General features: G+C 43.7%; 1 protein-coding gene across 2 annotated transcripts in view; it reads left to right on the top strand.

Moving 5' to 3' along the window:
- The window catches only part of DOCK1 (dedicator of cytokinesis 1), a 530,116-nt gene that overhangs the window by 433,575 nt on the left and 77,381 nt on the right, over nt 1-19,160 (top strand). For both annotated transcript variants that reach the window (XM_036828289.1, XM_036828290.1), the window contains exons 33-34: nt 7,578-7,726; nt 18,966-19,051. In XM_036828289.1, coding sequence (XP_036684184.1) covers nt 7,578-7,726; nt 18,966-19,051 — 235 coding nt within the window. The remainder of the gene's footprint in view (nt 1-7,577; nt 7,727-18,965; nt 19,052-19,160) is intronic.

Here is a 19,160-nt window from a genome sequence, read left to right as displayed (position 1 = left end):
TAATTAATATGACAAGGAATCCTCTATTAAAATGTTAGCCGCTATGACATGTCATTCTGTTGGGTATGTTCCTTATAAAGGAATAAACAACTGATTATCATTTGGTGTCTCCTCACCACCTTTATGTGTCCTCTGTGAACCTGGCCTCTCCTAGTTGAGATGAAGCTCTTCCTGGCACCTGTCCTCAGCTGGTTTTGTGCTGAGGTGCCCCGGGCATCTTTCTTCAGCACCACTCCTGGTCCTGTGCAAGCTCCTGCCTCTGAGTTGCCCAGGCTCTCCTTCCTTCTCTCAGATTGGCACACAAATCCTACCTTGGCTTGTTGTGGGGAGGGCTTCCACTCTTCCCATCCCCCAGTGACTTTTCTTCTCTAGAAGGAGGCAGGCCACTGCCCACTTTGCTCTCTAGTCACCCCACTGCATCCGGGTTTCGTTTGTTCCACCAGGGCTGGGGTGCCTTAGCTGTATCCCAACCTGCGTGCTTCTGGAATAGCTTTCTTCGTGGCTGGAAAGATGCCCTGATGTATCTACATTCCTTGGGCAGAACGAAACGAGGTGACAAAACTAAACACGGTTTTCAATGAAGGCGTGGCATTGGACTCCACCGCCCTCCTGATGGCCCTTTGAGCAGACGGGGCCAGAGTTCTGAGGGCCAGCCCTGCTACTTGGCTTAGCGGTCAGCACATTCACAGCGGCTTCTTTTCAACTGAAGCCAGGTTTCCTCAGAGGCCTTTGACTCCTAATCCTTCTTGAGTGCCCGGAGGTCAGCAGAAGTGTGTGAAGGAAGGCTCTGTCGCATCTCTAGGGAATGTTAGGAGAATTTCCAAATATTCTTTGTCTTTCCGTTTATATGAAGGATGGAGTGTTTTTCAAATGGCTCTTCATCCAGAAAAATAAATGTACAATTCTTTGGGGGGGAAATCGATACTCTGTGGATAGTACTAAGAACATGGAAATTAAGAAGCTTGGTTTAACATGAGGCGCCTGCTGGGTTCTCAAGAATAAAAATCCAGTGCGAGAGCTCCCAGGTGGAGAGAAGGAGCTGGTGGGGATGGCTTCTCTGCCTGTGCTCTCAAGTCGGAGGAGAATCCGCTCCCCACCTGCCATGTGGGCATCAGTCCTGGAGTCAACTGGGGACCCCTTAAGGAAACTCTCCGCTGGGACTTTGCTGCAGCAGCTTAAACGTCCAGAATCAAAGTACTGGCTCTCGGTGTCAAAGTGCTTGGCTGCATCTCCAACACAGAACCTTCCAGGCACTGTCCCGTCCTTGGTCTTCCTGCCGTCCCTGGGGAGAGAGCGGGAACCCTGGGCTCCGAGGGAAGAGACTGGATGAGTTCCACTTGAGTTTCCATCCTGCCTTGTCCCTGCCTGGCTGCGTGACTCAGTCGGTCTGGGCTTCCCTCACTCAGCTTTCTAGGCTGTAAGATGCAGAGGCTGGATGGAAGTTTTCCTTCTAACGCTGAAGCTCAATAATGCTCTTTATATATGTATGGTGATCTCGGTAGTGAAATGCTAAGGCTCCTAGAACCGTTCATGATTCATTTTAATTGATCCTGCTCTGACAGGTTCATTTGTCATGTTTCCTGGCAGGTCAGACACTGTGGGACTCCTGCCAGGAAGGTTCTGTCTGTAGCCCCCATTCCGAGGGAGGGGCAGGTGAGGGCGGGCAGGAAGGTTCAGAGAGATGGCGTGGAGGGAGTCGTTCTCGGCTGGACAAGTGGGAGCCCAGGGCTCTTCTAGGTGCCAGAGTCCAGTGGGTGATGGGCTGCACCCACTGTGGCCAGGCTTTTCAGCGGGGACCTGATGTACCTCTGCATGAGGGCCCTCTGAGGTTGTCTTTCACCCCGGCCCTTCCAGAGAGAGTGACAACACCTTCTGAATTGTTCAGCGTCACCTCTAAAGTACGAACTGTGAGCTAGTCTGTTTCCCCTAAAAGGACCGTTTTAGGTGTGTTTTCAAATGCTTCATTCCGAAATGCCTTGGTCATATTTTTCTCCTCATTTAGGATAAGTAGACACAGCCACCCTGGTAGATATTCAGACTGGTTTTTAACGCACTAAAAGGCATCCTTCTTGTTTGGTTAGTAGCTGCTGTCTCAGCTCACCTCACCCGGGACCCTCCCCTCCTCTCTGACTTTCAACTGAAGGGCCACTTCCTGGCTCAGAGGGAGCCTCCAAAAGCCAGCTCAAGCCCAGGCTGGCCTGACACATGGGCGTTCCTGACACTCGGGTTTTCTTTTCTTTTTTCTTCAAAGTATTTTCAAGGTCATCTCTGGAATCCCTAAGATCGAGCACAGTTTGAAACTGACTCCTTCTCATTTGCTCCGATTTCAATGGAGGACAGTGAGATGGGCCCAGGGAAGCATGAGCTTCTCTGTGAAGCCACCTCTGGGCCCTCGTGAAGCCTCCAGTGGTCAGAATGGTCGGTTCTCTCGACATTATGTCATTACGTTCTAAATAGGCTGAGTCAAGTGACAGAGACTTTTGATTTGCAACATAAAGGATACAATTAAGAGAGCAAGTGTCCCATCTCTTCCCTGTCCATTGCTGATTGAAATACAGCGATGAATGCATCAGCTCTGTGTTTGGCAGCTTTCTACCAGGACCTTTGACTCTGGCATGAGAAGCGGCCAGGAAGTCAAGTGTAAACTGTGGCTGTGGTCAGTGAAGGGCAGGGATTTGGTAACAGCAAGAAATAATCATTAACCCATGTGATTGGGTCCCTTGCTTATAAAATAATTAAATTATGTTTGAAAGTTAAAAATAAATAAATAAACATGTCGGCTGCTCCCAAGATCTGGCCCAGCTTCCCCTCAAAATGGCTAAGGCTAGCTCCGTGGGGTCACCTCCGGCCACCTGGCCCTTTGCTGCTCTGAATCTCAGGTGTTGGATCCTGCCCGCCAGGGTCGTTGCTGAGGATGCCACTCTAGAAATTAACGAGAGCACATCTCCGTTTCCCAAGATGTACACAACCTATTTTCTACACAACTTTTGAACAAAAAAAAAAATTTTTTTTTCAAATGGGCTCAGGTTTGAGATCATATTGGCAGTCTGATCTAGCTAGCTCCGCCAAGAAAATAAAAATAGACGTCAGATATATTTATCCTCTTACAATCAGTCACCTGTCACTGGATCGGGCCCTGAGCCGAATGTGCCGTGAGACCGTTTCCTTCTCGAGTCTCTCCAGTCACACGTGTGGTGTGAGCGGCCCAGAACCCACCTCCTTGCACAGCATTGGAGCAAGGATCCAGGGTCTGTGTTGCTCAGTTTAATGCAAGTGCAGAAACAGTGCTGCCCCATGGGACAGAGCAGCATGGGTGGGGTTTTTTTTTCCTCCCAAACCTGTCATATTTTGAGTGTGAAAGGAGAAATCAAAGGCAGACTCTCTCCCAAAAAAGGTGGGGGGCGGGGGAAGCGGATGTGCTTATTTACTCAACTCTTCGGTTATTTATCAAAGCACACTCTGTGCGGCAGCCTGCAAAGCACCTGATCTCTCTCTCGCCTTGCTCACCTCGATTTACATTTTGTTTGTTACATACAGCACCCCGGAGCCCGCAGTCTCTCCAATCCGTCCAGAACAAATGTGCTCGCAGCAAGGCTGCGGTCTGGGACATTTGTCATGCAGGGATTCCCTTCATGGGTATTTTTGGAGACTTGGAAAAAATTGCGTGCTTTTCATTAAAACCCACATACAATGGGGCCTAATCCGTTGGACTGGGTGATGGAAATTTTTGCTCTGTCTACTCTTGTGTATACGGAGATTTTCCTGGGATTAGATGATGTTTAAGGTCCTGGATTTCTGAACACTCATGATTGTCAAGAGATCATCCAGGCACCCAGTGGGAGGCCGGCTGATGGGGGAGAAGCCGGCTTCCCTGAGACAGCGCGGTCTGGTTCCCAGGGAAGAAGCTCCGTGTTTTGTCACTAGAAGAAAGACTCTCCGTGGGTTTCTAAGAATTGAGGAGTGGTAACCAGGAGTTTGGCCAAGGTGACCAGAGTGACCCGTCGATTCCCACTGTGATCGATAATTAGTTTGTTCTTCCTTTGTCTCAAAAGGAAAAAAAAAAGTAAATCCTCTTTTTCTTGAAGCCTACATTTCAGGAGTCACCTTGATTTCCATTGATTCCAGACCTGAGTTCATCATTAAATTTGAACAAGAGATGCTCCAGGGGAAATCCATAATGCAAATGCCAAAAAAAAAAAAAAAAAGAAAGAAAGAAAGAAAAAAGATGAATACTGGAGAATTGCACCCAACGCTTACTCACCTTGAGGACCATTGGTTCTCCGAGGTTAAACCCTGGGGATATCACTGTGGCTGAAGCTCAGTGCTGGCCCCCAGCCAACGTGTCCTGTGTTAATGGGAGGGATAATAATCAAAGCTAAGGACACCTTCGGTTTTGGAACATATTTTTCCAATCCCTGCATTCGCAACCACTTGTTTCTCCCTTATACGATCCTCCCAGCCTGGAACAATAAAAGCTGTCAGTGACAGAGCCCTCTGTGACACTGCAGTTGAGGTTGATGAAGAACTCTTTGTCACCAGCATCTGTTTTCTGAAACGTTGGCTTTGACATTTTTTAGGCATAATACAAGAAACGTGTCACCTGAGAGACTGGATATAATAGCATTTTTAAGAGAATGCTTTGCATCACTTACATGCTTTTCAGAATCATTAAGCACTTGGGGAAGCGATGACAATCGTGTTATATTAGGGCCTTAGTCAAAGTATTATTTAGTAAAGGTTAATAAGATTTTAATTATATTCAGATTCCTTGTTGAAGGTTACATTTTATGTACGTGTCCACCCAATACAAATTTCTGAATACTTTAATTTAGACCACTTATGAGGATTATGTATTTTGTTAAGGGTCTTTATTTATAATAGCCAAATTTGTTTAATGGCTATGGTTCTCTTTACAGAAATCTGCATTAGCTGAGTTATAAAGAAAATGAAATTATTTAGTGTATCCATTGTATTTCCAGATTGTGTAAAAATATTAGTAACATTGATTAACTCTGGATAAATTACGAGTGTTAATAACAAAATGTCACAAATAATTCATTCAAGCATTTAATTCTTGTGCATTCTTCTATTATATGTTGGAAACAAAAAGATATAAATTGTAATGGGGTGAAATGAAAATAAATCAGGATTTCTGAAATTAAAGATAAGAAGGCAGGAATTATAAAACACCACTTCCATGATGGGACCTGCCTCTAAATTTAATCATATCACCTTACATAAGGTCAACGCCCCCTTTTTTCAGAAATGAGTTTTCCAGCAGCTCCTTCCCTCTGGCGGCCTTTTATCACTTCAAGTTCTCTGGAAGTTCACCCACATCACTCCCAGCCCTCAGGAATTCAGATGTAGCAGGGTGTGGAGGCCACTGCTGGGGTGAGGCAAAATGGCAGCAAAAAACGAAAAAGTGAAAAAAGTGGAGATTTTGAGTTAGCAGTGTCTGAGTCGAAGGCAGAGGCCTCAGAAGGTGTGATACCCAGATTTCCAACAAAATAATTGAAATAGAAAAGAAAAAAATAAATAAAAAGGTTTGGAGGGGCTTCCCTGGTGGCGCAGTGGTTGAGAATCTGCCTGCCAATGCAGGGGACACGGGTTCGAGCCCTGGTCTGGGAAGATCCCACATGCCGCGGAGCAACTGGGCCCGTGAGCCACAACTGCTGAGCCTGCGCGTCTGGAGCCTGTGCTCCGCAACAAGAGAGGCCGCGATAGTGAGAGGCCCGCGCACCGCGATGAAGAGTGGCCCCCGCACGCCGCAAGTCGAAAAAGCCCTCGCACAGAAACGAAGACCCAATGCAGCCAAAAATAAAATAATTAATTAATTAAAAGAAAAAAAAAAATTTAAAAAAAAAAAAAAAAAAGGTTTGGAGCCTGTAAGAATCCTGTCTCTACTTTCTGGGGCGCCCAGTTTAGAAGTGTGACACCCCAGTAGTGCTAGATAAAATGACAGGCCGCTGTCCTCTGCATCTGGGTGATTATGGCAGCACACAGGTAAGGGAGTGCTGTGGACAGCCGGCATCGTTTCTATTACCAAGAGGTGGAGAGGCCTAGTGTCCTGGAAAGATCTCGTGACAAGCAGGCAGGGCACGGGGGACACAGCTGATGCTTCGGAATCACAGACCCGGGTTCCAATCCTGCTCCACCATTTCCACTGAACAGCACGCTGGTTTGGGGAAAGTCACAGTTTCCTCATCCGTAAAACAGGGTTCAGAATGGCACCCCCGCTGGGGGAGGATGTCGTAATGGGGGCAGGGGTATAGGAGAAATCTCTGTACCTTCTGATCACCTTGGCTCTAAAAAATAAAGTCTATTAAAAAATAAAATACGGTCTGTTTTTAAATTTTATTTATTTATTTATTTATGGCTGTGTTGGGTCTTCGTTTCTGTGCGAGGGCTTTCTCTAGTTGCGGCAAGTGGGGGCCACTCTTCATCGCGGTGCGCGGGCCTCTCACTATCACGGCCTCTCTTGTTGCAGAGCACAGGCTCAGTAGTTGTGGCTCACGGGCCCAGTTGCTCCGCGGCATGTGGGATCCTCCCAGACCAGGGCTCGAACCCGTGTCCCCTGCATTGGCAGGCGGATTCTCAACCACTGAGCCACCAGGGAAGCCCCCGGTCTGTTTTTTAAAAAGAGGAGAGGAACGGTAGCCGTCTCACAAAATTATGTTGAGAATTCAGTGAGACTCTTTCTATGAGGCTTGGCATGTAGTCGTACTTAGTAAGTGTTAGCTAATTTTATAATATTCATTATTAATCATAGGGGCAGTAGTATGTGCTTAAAAACAACTTTTGAAAAGTTTTCTCAAAAGTTGTTTTTAAGCATACACTATTGTCCTTGTGAATCATAATGAGTATTATAATCTTACGCTTTAAAAATCATATCTGGACAAGATAGGTGGGATATAAGATTAATAAAGTAGCTATTTTAACAAGCATTATCCAATCAAATAGTAAGTCAAAAAAGGCAGAATCCTTTCTATTTTCACCGCTTCACATTCTGAGGTCTGGTTTTGATTTCTCTGATCAGTCACTCGGAATGTTATAGAGATCCCTTGACATTATTTACAGAGGTTCCAAATAGTAAACTCTTTTTCATGTGACGTTGCAGACAGAAAGGGCCCAAGAGACCACCTGCCCTAACCCCTTCACTTTATCAACTCTTGTTCATTGTTCATAAAATGAGATGCCAAGGGTCCCGTCTCCCAGCCCTGCTCTTTCCAAAATTGGGTACCCGTAAGCTGCTCATGCCCCCATGTGTGTGATGTAGTTGTCTGTTTGTGAAATGGCATTTGTCGTCGGTAACAGACAAATCATGACTGCAGGCCTTATATTGGGTAGATTTTTTTTTTTAACAGCTTCACTTACACTATTTGGAATACAGTTCACTTCTTATAGTAAAGGCTGGACACACTCAAAATTGTTGCTTGTAGGTGAGAAATGGATACATATTCCCAAGATCCTAGCATTCAAAGTCAGAATGATCTGTGTAGTTTTGTTTCTGTCTATTGAAGCTCATTTCAGAATCCTTTTTTTAAAACATTTCTGAATAATGCACTTCTTTATTCAAGGTCAACACAAGATAAAGTTCATTCCAGAAATGGTCGGCCCAATATTAGAAATGACACTGATTCCTGAGACAGAGCTTCGCAAAGCCACCATCCCCATCTTCTTTGACATGATGCAGTGTGAATTCCATTCCACCCGAAGCTTCCAGATGGTAAGGACATGGGTGTTCAGTAAGTGGCTTGGAGAGAAAAGGGGGACAAGCCTGGGTACCTTGAGACGTATAGATGGTTCTCCAGTTACACATGCTGAATATGGAAAACATAATTCCCTACAGCTTAAGAGAGAAAAGTCCTAGACTCTTCTTGTGGAAGAAGCCTGTCATTCTTAGGGAGGATCACTCTCGTCTTTAGAGAATGTCGTTCTCCATTTTTAGCTTTTACTTACTTTTAAGTGGATTTACTGACACTTTAAAACTGGGTGAAACTCTCTCTCTGGCCCTCCTTTGTATGTGCACTAGAGCTTTTGATCAGATGTTTCTGTATTCTGTCAGACTGACTGCTTCTTACTGAGTTACGTTATTTTTAAGTGTAAAGTCTTTGCCTTTATTTTAAGTGTGTGCCTTGGTCTTTTTACCTGTGCAATGGAACTGCTGAAAATTCCATAAAGGAAGTGTATGTAAAGTGCTAGAAACATCCTGTATCAACATGAAGGACAAAATCTGAATAATTGATATGTGAGAAGGAACAAAATCTCCTTCCCTGGATAAGTATGGTGTTTATGGATTCCTGGGTGGGTACGCACAAGCCCACACACATGCACATACAATGGACTTCTCCTTTGTGTACTAATGATTTGGTTATGATACTTTGCAGGAGGCAAGAGAAAAACCCAGAGATAGGGGGTCCTCTAAATTGAAAACGACCTCTGTTAAAATATTATAGTGATTCAGGGGAGTTAATGTACTAAGCATTTTACATAAATTTTTGAGGAATTTAGAGAGAAATTCCTATAGTGAACGGAAATCAAAACTGCATCAATCAAGGTAACATGATTTTAGTGAGATCTAATATTTAAAGAGTAGGTTTTCCTTCCTCACTTTTGGACTTTCCAGTTTCAGAAACTTTGAATAGTTTATAGGCTTTAATTGGTCAGTCTTCGTCATTATTGCATGAAGCTAGTAGCCACGAAGAGCAATTTTACTATTTCCCAGAACAAAAGACAGATACAAAGCCCAAAGAAGCCCTGTCTGTGAGTAAGCACGGCATTCAGACACTGAAGTCTGGGTAGACCCTAAAGGCCTGCTCACTCAGGAACCACCTGGGTCTTGAGCAGATCACTGACCATCTTTATGTCTCCAGCTCAGAGCTGTAAAATTGGTATGAAATAGAATCTATTCCAAAGAGCTGTTGTAAGATATAAAATCAAACCCATAAAGCCCACCCTCCCTTCCTTCCTTCTTTCCTTCTTTTCTTTCTTCCTTTTGGGTGAGGAAGATTTCCTTACATTTATTTATTTGTAAAATTAGACTATTTTGAAAGAGCAACTCGTTTGGTTTGGTTTCTCGGATTCACCGTCAGCCTTTGTACACGTGTGGTGTCACATCGTAAACATTGTCCCCTTTTTGTGAACGTTGTTCTTCTTGTTTGTCAGTATATCAAGGACATTTTCCTCGACTGCAGCATAGTTACCATGATTTCGAGGATGGTGTAACCTCTCATAGAATGATTGGCCTCATCCTTTCTGATCCATCCCCTTTAGTGGGGCATTTAGGTTGTACTCACTACTATGAATAAATATGCAGTGAACATAATCATGCATGTAGCTTGACTTTCTTTTGAAAGTTTTCCTGTTGTACAGTCTCAAAAATGCAATTGCTGATTCAAATTATTTTTTGTGACTTTTGACATTACTGCCAATTGATCTTATTGCCATAAGATGTGACCCATCCCTACTGCCACCGGCATGAAATCATGGCCCCGTCTCACTGCCAACTCACCAGAACTAGGAACTGTAATTTAAAATGCTCTTCCCTAGGCTGCAAATGCATCAGATGTTTTTTTTTTTTAAACATCTTTATTGAAGTATAATTGCCTTACAATGGTGTGTTAGCTTCTGCTTTATAACAAAGTGAATCAGTTATACATATACTATATGTTCCCATTTCTCTTCCCTCTTGCATCTCCCTCCCTCCCACCCTCCCCGTCCTACCCCTCTAGGTGGTCACAAAGCACCGAGCTGATCTCCCTGTGCTATGCGGCTGCTTCCCACTAGTTATCTATTTTACATTTGGTAGTGTATATATGTCCATGACACTCTCTTACCCTGTCATCTCACCCCACCCCCTCCCCATATCCTCAAGTCCATTCTCTAGTAGGTCTGTGTCTTTATTCCCATCTTGCCACTAGGTTCTTCATGGCCTTTTTTTTTTTTCCTTAGATTCCGTATATATGTGTTAGCATACTGTATTTGTTTTTCTCTTTCTGACTTACTTCACTCTGTATGACAGACTCTAACTCCATCCACCTCATTACAAATACCTCCATTTCATTTCTTTTTATGGCTGAGTAATATTCCATTGTATATATGTGCCACATCTTCTTTATCCATTCATCTGTCGATGGACATTTAGGTTGCTTCCATGTCCTGGCTATTGTAAATAGAGCTGCAATGAACATTTTGGTACATGACTCTTTTTGACCTATGGTTTTCTCAGGGTATATGCCCAGTAGTGGGATTGCTGGGTCGTATGGTAGTTCTATTTGTAGTTTTTTAAGGAACCTCCATACTGTTCTCCATAGTGGCTGTATCAATTTACATTCCCACCAACAGTGCAAGAGTGTTCCCTTTCCTCCACACCCTCTCCAGCATTTATTGTTTCTAGATTTTTTGATGATGGCCATTCTGACCGGTGTGAGATGATATCTCATTGTAGTTTTGATTTGCATTTCTCTAATGATTAATGATGTTGAGCATTCTTTCATGTGTCTGTAGACCATCTGTATATCTTCTTTGGAGAAATGTCTATTTGGGTCTTCTGCCCATTTTTGGATTGGGTTGTTCGTTTTTTTGTTATTGAGCTGCATGAGCTGCTTGTAAATCTTGGAGATTAATCCTTTGTCAGTTGCTTCATTTGCAAATATTTTCTCCCATTCTGATGGTTGTCTGCATCAGATGTTTTGAATTTTGTATGAATCAAGCCTCAAAGAAGGACCTTATGGGAAGATGCTATTAAATTAAAGAATCAGGTAAAGGAGACAAATGTATTTATATAGATAAATGTTACTAGCCCGGGAATGTAAGATCAAAAACCTTTAAAACATTATGTCAGTTGTCATGCTTTCAAGGAGTCTTTGGGTCAGAATAAGGGCCGTTGGAATTGAGAGTTTGGTTTCTGAATTGTTCTCATCCTCGTTGTCTCACTCCTGTTTCACCATAGTTTTAAAATGTCTTATAACCGTCTTATGCGCATGTGCTTCATTTTCTCCAGTTCACAGAGCTCTCAGGTTTGTCAGTAAATGGCCCAAAGTTGACAAGAGTCACAGCATTTTTGCCTCCATTCTCAACACCCTGTGCCCAGTAGTGGCTTCGGAATCTGTCCCAACATCATGAGACATCTTTCCAGAAAACCAAATGGTTTAAGTCGTACCATGAAGTAGTTACACCCATTTAATTCCAACTCACAACAACTTCCTTAGCCTAAAACATGCCTCACTTGGACATGTGTAAATAAAAACACAAACATGAAGACAAAGGTCCACAAAAAAAGAACCCACATTCGGGCTAAGTGTAAACAGCTGCTCGAGTTTTTTGGTGAAGAATCCTTGGCCATTTGTTCATTGTGTTGTCATCTGCTTGTACCCTCACAGACAGGTGGTAAAACACCTCGAAGGTAAAAATCAAGGCAGAAAAACGAAAACTTGTGAAAAAAATCTCTCTGCCATATTAATGTGTTCTGGTGAATTGCGAAATGATCAATTTCCTTTTCGTTGGGACATCTCAGTTTTTCTATTGACCTATCTCAGCCTCCCGTGGGAGGCCACGTGGATGCCACGTGACGTCATCCTTCCCAGCTCTGCTGCTTCCCCATCATCCCCGTTTCTGCCTGGCTCCTTGTCATTCGGGTTCACGGGTCCAGTCCCACTGGCCTGGCCTTGGCCTGCTCTCTTGGCCTCCGTGGTGGGTTGCAATGACTTGTGGGTTCTTCCTCTGTCTCATCCCCAGTGTTCATCTGCTTCCCTCACCCCCTATCCCAGGGCTGTCCTGGACCACAGCATTTGTCTCTCGACTTGCTGTATCTTTTCTGACTCCCTTCTGTTCTCGGTTCAACTCTCATCCTCCAGTGGCTGCTGTCCTGAAGCACAAGGCATGCCCTCTGTTCCTTGTCGCTGATGCTGGTGAATATGTGTAGCTGCACATGCACAGAACAGCGGGGCACAGCCTTCCCCGCCTCCATCCAGGGAGCTCCTAGGATGGAGTCCAATTATCCAACCTTATTAGTCATATGAACAAGGCTTAAACTGGCTCTACCTTCACAGCAGATGTGCAAACCTAATGGAGTTAGGGGAAGATGAAGGTTTTTCATCTTTACAGAACTTTAGTGTTTTGAACATGTGACGTAGCCTTGCTTTTTTAGAGCTTGCTGTATCTCTCAGAGCTTGCTTCCCTCCAGTGCATTAGTCCCAGTGGATACGTTCTCTTCTCACTTTCCTTGGCATGCGTCCGATCTTCAAGTCATCCCTGCAGGTGTGTTCACTGTCAGCCACTGTCCCCCGTCCCCACCCTACCCTACCCCACCCCAACCCCAGAGATCCCAGAGTAGCGTGATTACCCTGAAACTGAGGACCCTGGGAAATCTTGGGGGGTTTTTTGTTTTGTTGTTTTGTTTTTTTCCAAAGGAGAGACCTTATGTGTGAAGATTTCAGGATCTGCCCAGCTAGCACGGAGAAGTTTGGGGGCACCCTTGTCTTAGGGCCTCTTACATCATCCAGTGGACCAGCTGAGCCACGTAACCACAAGACGAGCCTTAACTAACGCTTCCCCCATCTCACTGAGTTCCCTGCCCCCAAATGAGTACCATTCTGAGTCTTAGCCTCACTGAATTTTGCTTCAGAAGAAAAGCATACCTTTAAATTCTCTCGTAGCACCTTTTTAAAGAAATGCATTTGTTATGTCTTTGGAAAATATAGAACTAACAGCTGAGAATTGCAGCAAATGACTGTTTGGGCTCTTAGACCATTCATAAGAATGGGATGGAAAAGGCTCCACAGCAAAGTAATATTTTCAATCATGGAGCTATTTTCTGTCATCTTCGTGAGGGTCAGCAAAATGCTCCACAACTTCCAGAAATTCCTATTTAGTTGTAAAAATATTAGAATGTGAGTAATCTCTGTGTCTGCAATGCTTCCAAGTTCCTGGTTGAACGATCTCTTCCTACTACCCAGGCTGGTAACCTTAAGCAAACAGTTGAATAACCCAAGTGGATGCTGGCAGCTTCTAACACTTGGTGGCAAAGCCAATATATTTTGAACTGTAATATGAATGTGAATAAGTTTGGTGGTGATTTTATCTTGTATATTCTTTTTTTTTTTAAACATCTTTATTGGAGTATAATTGCTTTACAATGGTGTGTTAGTTTCTGCTTTATAACAAAGTGCATCAGCTACCCATATACCCCTATATCTTATCTTGTTTATTCTTCAGTTCATTAGGATTTTGTTGATTGGTTTGTTTTTGCTTTCATTTAAAAAATAATACTTGATTCTGTCGTTTTGGATGATTAGAGGGGAAATATGGCCCAAGAAGTAGGCTTTTATTTCACTGAACCCCAGACCCAAAAGTGGTCCAAGAGATCATGGAAAATAATACCCTGGACTCTGAGAGTTCTGATGACATTGAATCCTATTAGAAAAGCTCTCCAGCAAAGAGATGCCTAGACTCCCATAATCTCCTTTAACCAACAGGACTTCCTGTGCGAACTTGTTCCTGGAGTCCACTGTCAGTGAATACAGCCCTAAAGTCAATCCTCGGTCTGGGCTGTATAGCAGTGGGGCACAGCTACACCTGTCCGAGGTGTTGCCAGGTGTAGCAGTCAGTTTCCCTGCCAGGCTGCTGCAGGTCTGGGGCTTGGGGCCTCTAGGCTCATGAGTATTTCACAAAAGCTTCAAGGTCACTGAGCTGCCCGCTTGTTAGATGTAGAAGGATGTGGGGATTTTAGAAGGTGGGATATGGAGTGCCAGAGGTTAATTAAGTGTGTAATTAAGTTTACAGAGTGGTTAAGCAAGAGGAATGCAATATACATCAAAATATCAGTGTGTCTGAGTACAAGGATTAAAGGCTGAGTGATAGATTTGGGGGGATCAGTTACTTTTCGGGTGTCAACGTGTGAGCCCGGAGCCCCAAAGGTGTCAGAGAAGCAGGCTGCTGTGTGCCAGGCCAGTGCCCTCTTCTTGGCCATGTGACCCACACAGACACAGTTCAGTGACTTTCTCCCCCGCAGCCCCTCCAGTGATGCTGAAGAGAAGGTCATGGTTCTGCAGTGCTGTTGGATTGGACAATTCCAACGGGGGGTGCAGAACCAAAGAGAATCTAATTTCCCGAGCTCTCTAATACTACGGGGTGGTCTAAAACCATGGTCCTACCTCCAGAACCTTGTGAGAAGCTTTTCTTAAAAAACAGAAAGTAGGGCAAAGTGCACCCGTACAGGCAGACCCAGGAGATATTGTAGGTTTGCTTCCAGACCACCGCAATAAAGGGAAATCTCAATAAAGCGAATCACATGAAGTTTTTGGTTTCCCAGTGCATATAAAAGTTGTTTATGCTATACTGTAGTCTCTTAAGTGTGCAATAGTATTATGTCTAAAAAAGTAATACCTTAATTAAAAATACTTCATTGCTAAAAAGTAAAAAAATACTTTATTGCTGAAAAATGCTAACCATCATCTGAGCCTTCAGCGAGCCATAAAGGCTGCTGGAGGGTTTGAAATATTGCAAGAATTACCTAAATATGACGTAGAGACACAAAGTAAGCAAATGCTTTTTGAAAAATGGCACCAGTAGACTTGCTCAATGCACAAACCTTCAATTTGTAAAAGACGCAGTAATGCAAAGCGCAATAAAAAGAAGCATGCCTGCACCCAGGATTATTTGCGAATAATTTAGGGTTATTTAGGTTATTATTTAGGGTTATTAATAAAGGGTTTCGAAAGAAACCCTTTCGCTAATGCACTAAGCTGACCGCGGTCCTAGAGCTCAGCTTTCTCCCAGCTCTTGGTAACCTCTAAGCGCTTTACCCATGTGGTGAGTTATTTGTGCAAACCTTTCCATCCTGGTCCTCCCTTGCTCTGACATAACCCCAGATCTCTTCTGTAAATGTGTCCCTGGATGCCTGGAGAATGCAAGCCTGGTTTTTATACACTTATAAATGCATTATAGCAAGAATGGTAAATCTAAGCCCCAACAGAAATGAAGCATTCCAAACCAAGGAGAACTGGCTTTTGGATTATCCACTGCTGAGACCCTTCACTCCATGATCTCCTAAATTGGAGCCAATAACCTATGGTTCACAGTGGCACTGAGTGGTGAAAGCAGTGGTTCTTTCTAAGTTAAATGAATTCACGATGATGTTAATACATGACCCCTGAGAGCATGGCTCCCCCCCACCACCACCCAGACGTCCTCCACTGTGTTCAACTTAATAGCAACCTTCTGAAAAGCCCTATATACGTGGCCTCTTATGTTTCATATTCTCAGAGGGCTGCTGGTATCAGATGCTTAGCGATGCTCTGCTCAATATTTTAAGTTGGACACCCTGTGGATCTTTTCGAAGCCATATTAGTGTTTCAGAAAAGAGAGGAAAAGATAATGATTTTGCTTATCACATGAGTGAGTCTCTGCTACCTTTTGAACAACACAGTAAACCCTTGCTGATTTTATCCTAACCATAGAGAATCCTTTTGCAAATCACCAGACAGCATGCATTTACAAGTAAGGTAATAAGCATAATTTTTATAAAACCAGCTCTCCTCTCTCAGACTTACTTTCTCCAATTTATTTGGACAGGATCATTTAATTCTGATTATGATAACAGTTCACAGCACAGGAGCAAACTGATTCTAGTATATTTTGTAAAAATTAACAAAGGCCCTAGAATTCGAGGCGGGCTGCAAATCTGTGGAATTGAATCCTTGCTGATAAACGGAGTAGGGTTGCCAGGTGTTTGTGCAAATTACAGAGTTTAGACTAGAGGTTAGTAAAATTAGAATCAGCTGTGTTCTTCTGATTTACTTATCATTCATCCACTCTTTTTTAGAAAACATTAAATTCATCAGTCAAAATTTGATAAGCAGCATACTTAAGGAGCTGGAGCTTCCTTTATTGCCCTTGTTTGTGACAGTGAGGTTTATGTGGAAGCAGAGAAAACATGCCATTTCCAGAAAGTAGACTCCGAATTCAAATACCTTCTGATTAACTAGAGATGAGCAATTTGAAATGCCAGTGTGTGCTTGCCAATGTTAGGATAAGGTATGTTTTTCTTCATTCTCTAAGCCTTCTTTGTTGTATGCTCCTTAAACATGTGTGGAATTGAATCATGTGTTTTAATTAAATTTAGTCTTATTTTGTCTCTCGATTATTTCTTCTGAAGAATCAGCACTCACCACTTAATATTTGGCATTCCCATCACGGAAGATGGGGCTGCCAACTTTTGGTCTAGTGGCAAGCCATCTCTCTTGTGCTAGTTTCCAAGAAGAACCGCCTTTTGCAGAATTTTCTTCTGTAAGGAACAGAGTAATAGCGGGTTAGTATCCAAAGGTTGTTATTATATAGTAAAAGTCCTTATCATGAGATCTCAGGTGAACAAAAAGAAAGCAACTCATGCTTTCTTCTTCAGTAGAACTATGCTTGTTCCTCTGTTCCTAAAATCCCTGAACTGCTTAAGCCCAACAGAATCAAAGAGGGTGTTTATTTGGGGGAAGAGGCAACGGAGCAGAGAATTGCAGGGATTCACTGAAGTCCTAGTTTTTGTGATGTTGCTGAGTCCTTGATGTCAAGCAAGAATCAGTACTTCTCTCCAGTCCTGTTTTAAGCCTTTGTTTCATCTGTAGCGTGATGAAATTGTGGCTTCAGGCAGCATGCCACGATCAAGGTCACGCTCTGAGACCCCTCCTTGGGTCTCACCAGCCCCCTTGCCTTCTGCTTCCCAGGGTCCACAACCAGGTGACACTGCAGCAGCTGTGCCCTGGGTCCCCAGTGCAGTAGACGGTGCCTGATGGACCTGTTACAAGCACTTCGGTGAATGTGTTCACCACTTGGCTTGTGTGGCCAAGAGAGCAGGTTGTGTATTAGCAACCTACTGGCCGACTCCTTTGGGACCCTATTCAACCCTCCCCAGCTTCAGTGTAACACCAACTCTATCCAATAATTTATGTGCACATGGCACATTCATCCCATTAGAGTATCCGTGTCAGGTGCTGTCCTAGGGATTGGGAATACAGCAGTGACCAAGAGAGAAGAAAATTCTTTCTCTCGCGCAGCTTAAATTCTTATGGGATCCGAGTAATAGTTGCCTGGGGAAGCAACATCTGAGCGTATATTTCACAGGGATCCCACTAGAGATGATCATACAAAGTGAAATAAGTCAGAAAGAGAAAGACAAATACCATCTAATATGGCTTATATGTGGAATCTAAATTGTGACACAAATGAACCTATCTACTAAACAGAAACAGACTCACAGACATAGAGAACAGACTTGAGAGGGGTCGGGGAGGGAAGGATTGGGAGTGTGGGATTAGCAGACGCAAACTATTATATAGAGAATGGATAAACGAAAAGGTCCTACTCTATAGTACAGGGAACTATATATTCAATATCCTGTGATAAACCATCATGGAAAAGGATATGAAAAAGAATATATATATATGTATAACTGAGTCACTTTGCTGTACAGCAGAAATTAACACAACATTGTAAATCAACTATACATCAATAAAATGTTTAAAAAAACAGGGATCCCAGAGACCCTTGCATACATGCCATGGTCTGCTTGCTTTGTGAACCCTGAATTCAGCTGTTGTTTCCTTCAATTCCTCCTTTGCCCATCTTCTTTCAGTTCAGCGTGGGTGCCGCCATCTCTAGGGAGCTAAAGCTCTTGCAGCCCCTTCTTCCTACCTGGCCCACATCCATGAGTAACTGCAGGACCCCCTTGCAACAGGGGCACTCACCTGGCCAGAGTCGCAGTACTGAGGTGGCTCTGAATTCTGCCAGGGATGCGGGACTGGGCAGTGAGGATGGGGATGCATGTCCGTCGTTACTGAGGTAGTTACTTCCAGCCTGATCGGCCATGGGGTCCATGACCTCTGTGAAAACATTTTAGAGAGTCGCTCTTCTCCAGAATTTAGAGTTTTCCTGAAAGCATGAGACAGAGAGACCATCAGTTGTGAGGACCCTTTCCCACCATGATATTCTGGAAATCCAATCAGAAGCTTTGGGGAATTCAAGGAAAGGCCTGGGATGGACCTTTTTGAGGTGTCTGCTGGTCTGTCTGAAAGGCTTTGCCCCTCTTGTTTTTCATTCTGTTTTTCACCCAGAGTGAGGTATTTCACTAGGATCCATCAAGGAATGGCAGGGAAGTGGCCCTTTGCCTGTTTTCAGATTGCAGAGAACTCTGCGGGCAAGTGACACAGCATCTGTTCTTTTCCAAGAACCAAGGAGCTATTTTAACTGTTACTTGTTCATAAAGATGAAGTTTGGGATGTTTTTTCATGTTGCTCCTTGATTTTTCTTCCCTATAGTTTCTTTGTCTGTCTTTCTCTGGCTCTTGCTCCTGTGATCAGAATATGCATCAAGGCCTCATTAACCAGGGAAGGAAAATGAAAGATTCCCCCTGTGACAGGGGCTCATCAGAAACCCCCAGAAGTTTGGGAAGGACAACTCTTTTTTTTTTTTTTTAATTCAATCCTCATCATTCATTATTTCAGCATTTACTCTTTTTTTTTTTTTAATTTGGACTTTAAATTTATTTATTTATTTATTTTTGGCTGTGTTGGGTCTTCGTTTCTGTGCGAGGGCTTTCTCCAGTTGCGGGAAGCGGGGGCCACTCTTCATCGCGGTGCGCGGGCCTCTCACTATCGCGGCCTCTCTTGTTGCGGAGCACAGGCTCCAGACGTGCAGGCTCAGTAGTTGTGGCTCACGGGCCTAGTCACTCTATGGCATGTGGGATCTTCCCGGACCAGGGCTCGAGCCCGTGTCCCCTGCATTGGCAGGCAGATTCTCAACCACTGCGCCACCAGGGAAGCCCCAGGAAGGACAACTCTTAAATGAAATCAGGTCTCAAAGGTGTAGGGCAACTCTCCGATGATGATCTGTCGGCGATTTATGTATTTTTGATGCTCAAGTCACGAAATGAAATATCCACCATGCTGATTATTTACGCTTTCTCTGTTTAATTATAGTTTGAAAATGAGATCATCACCAAGCTGGATCATGAAGTGGAAGGAGGTAGAGGCGATGAGCAGTACAAAGTGTTATTTGATAAAATGTGAGTGTTGATTAACAGTGGGATTTATGTCAGAATAGAGAGAGAGACTGTAATTAGACGACAATGAACTTTGTAGCCCAGAGATAATTAAAAAGTGTTAATAATGGAA

Source organism: Balaenoptera musculus, chromosome 16 (assembly GCF_009873245.2).
Source record: "Balaenoptera musculus isolate JJ_BM4_2016_0621 chromosome 16, mBalMus1.pri.v3, whole genome shotgun sequence".
Taxonomy (NCBI): Eukaryota; Metazoa; Chordata; class Mammalia; order Artiodactyla; family Balaenopteridae; genus Balaenoptera; species Balaenoptera musculus.
This window is presented reverse-complemented; position numbering and strand designations above follow the sequence as displayed.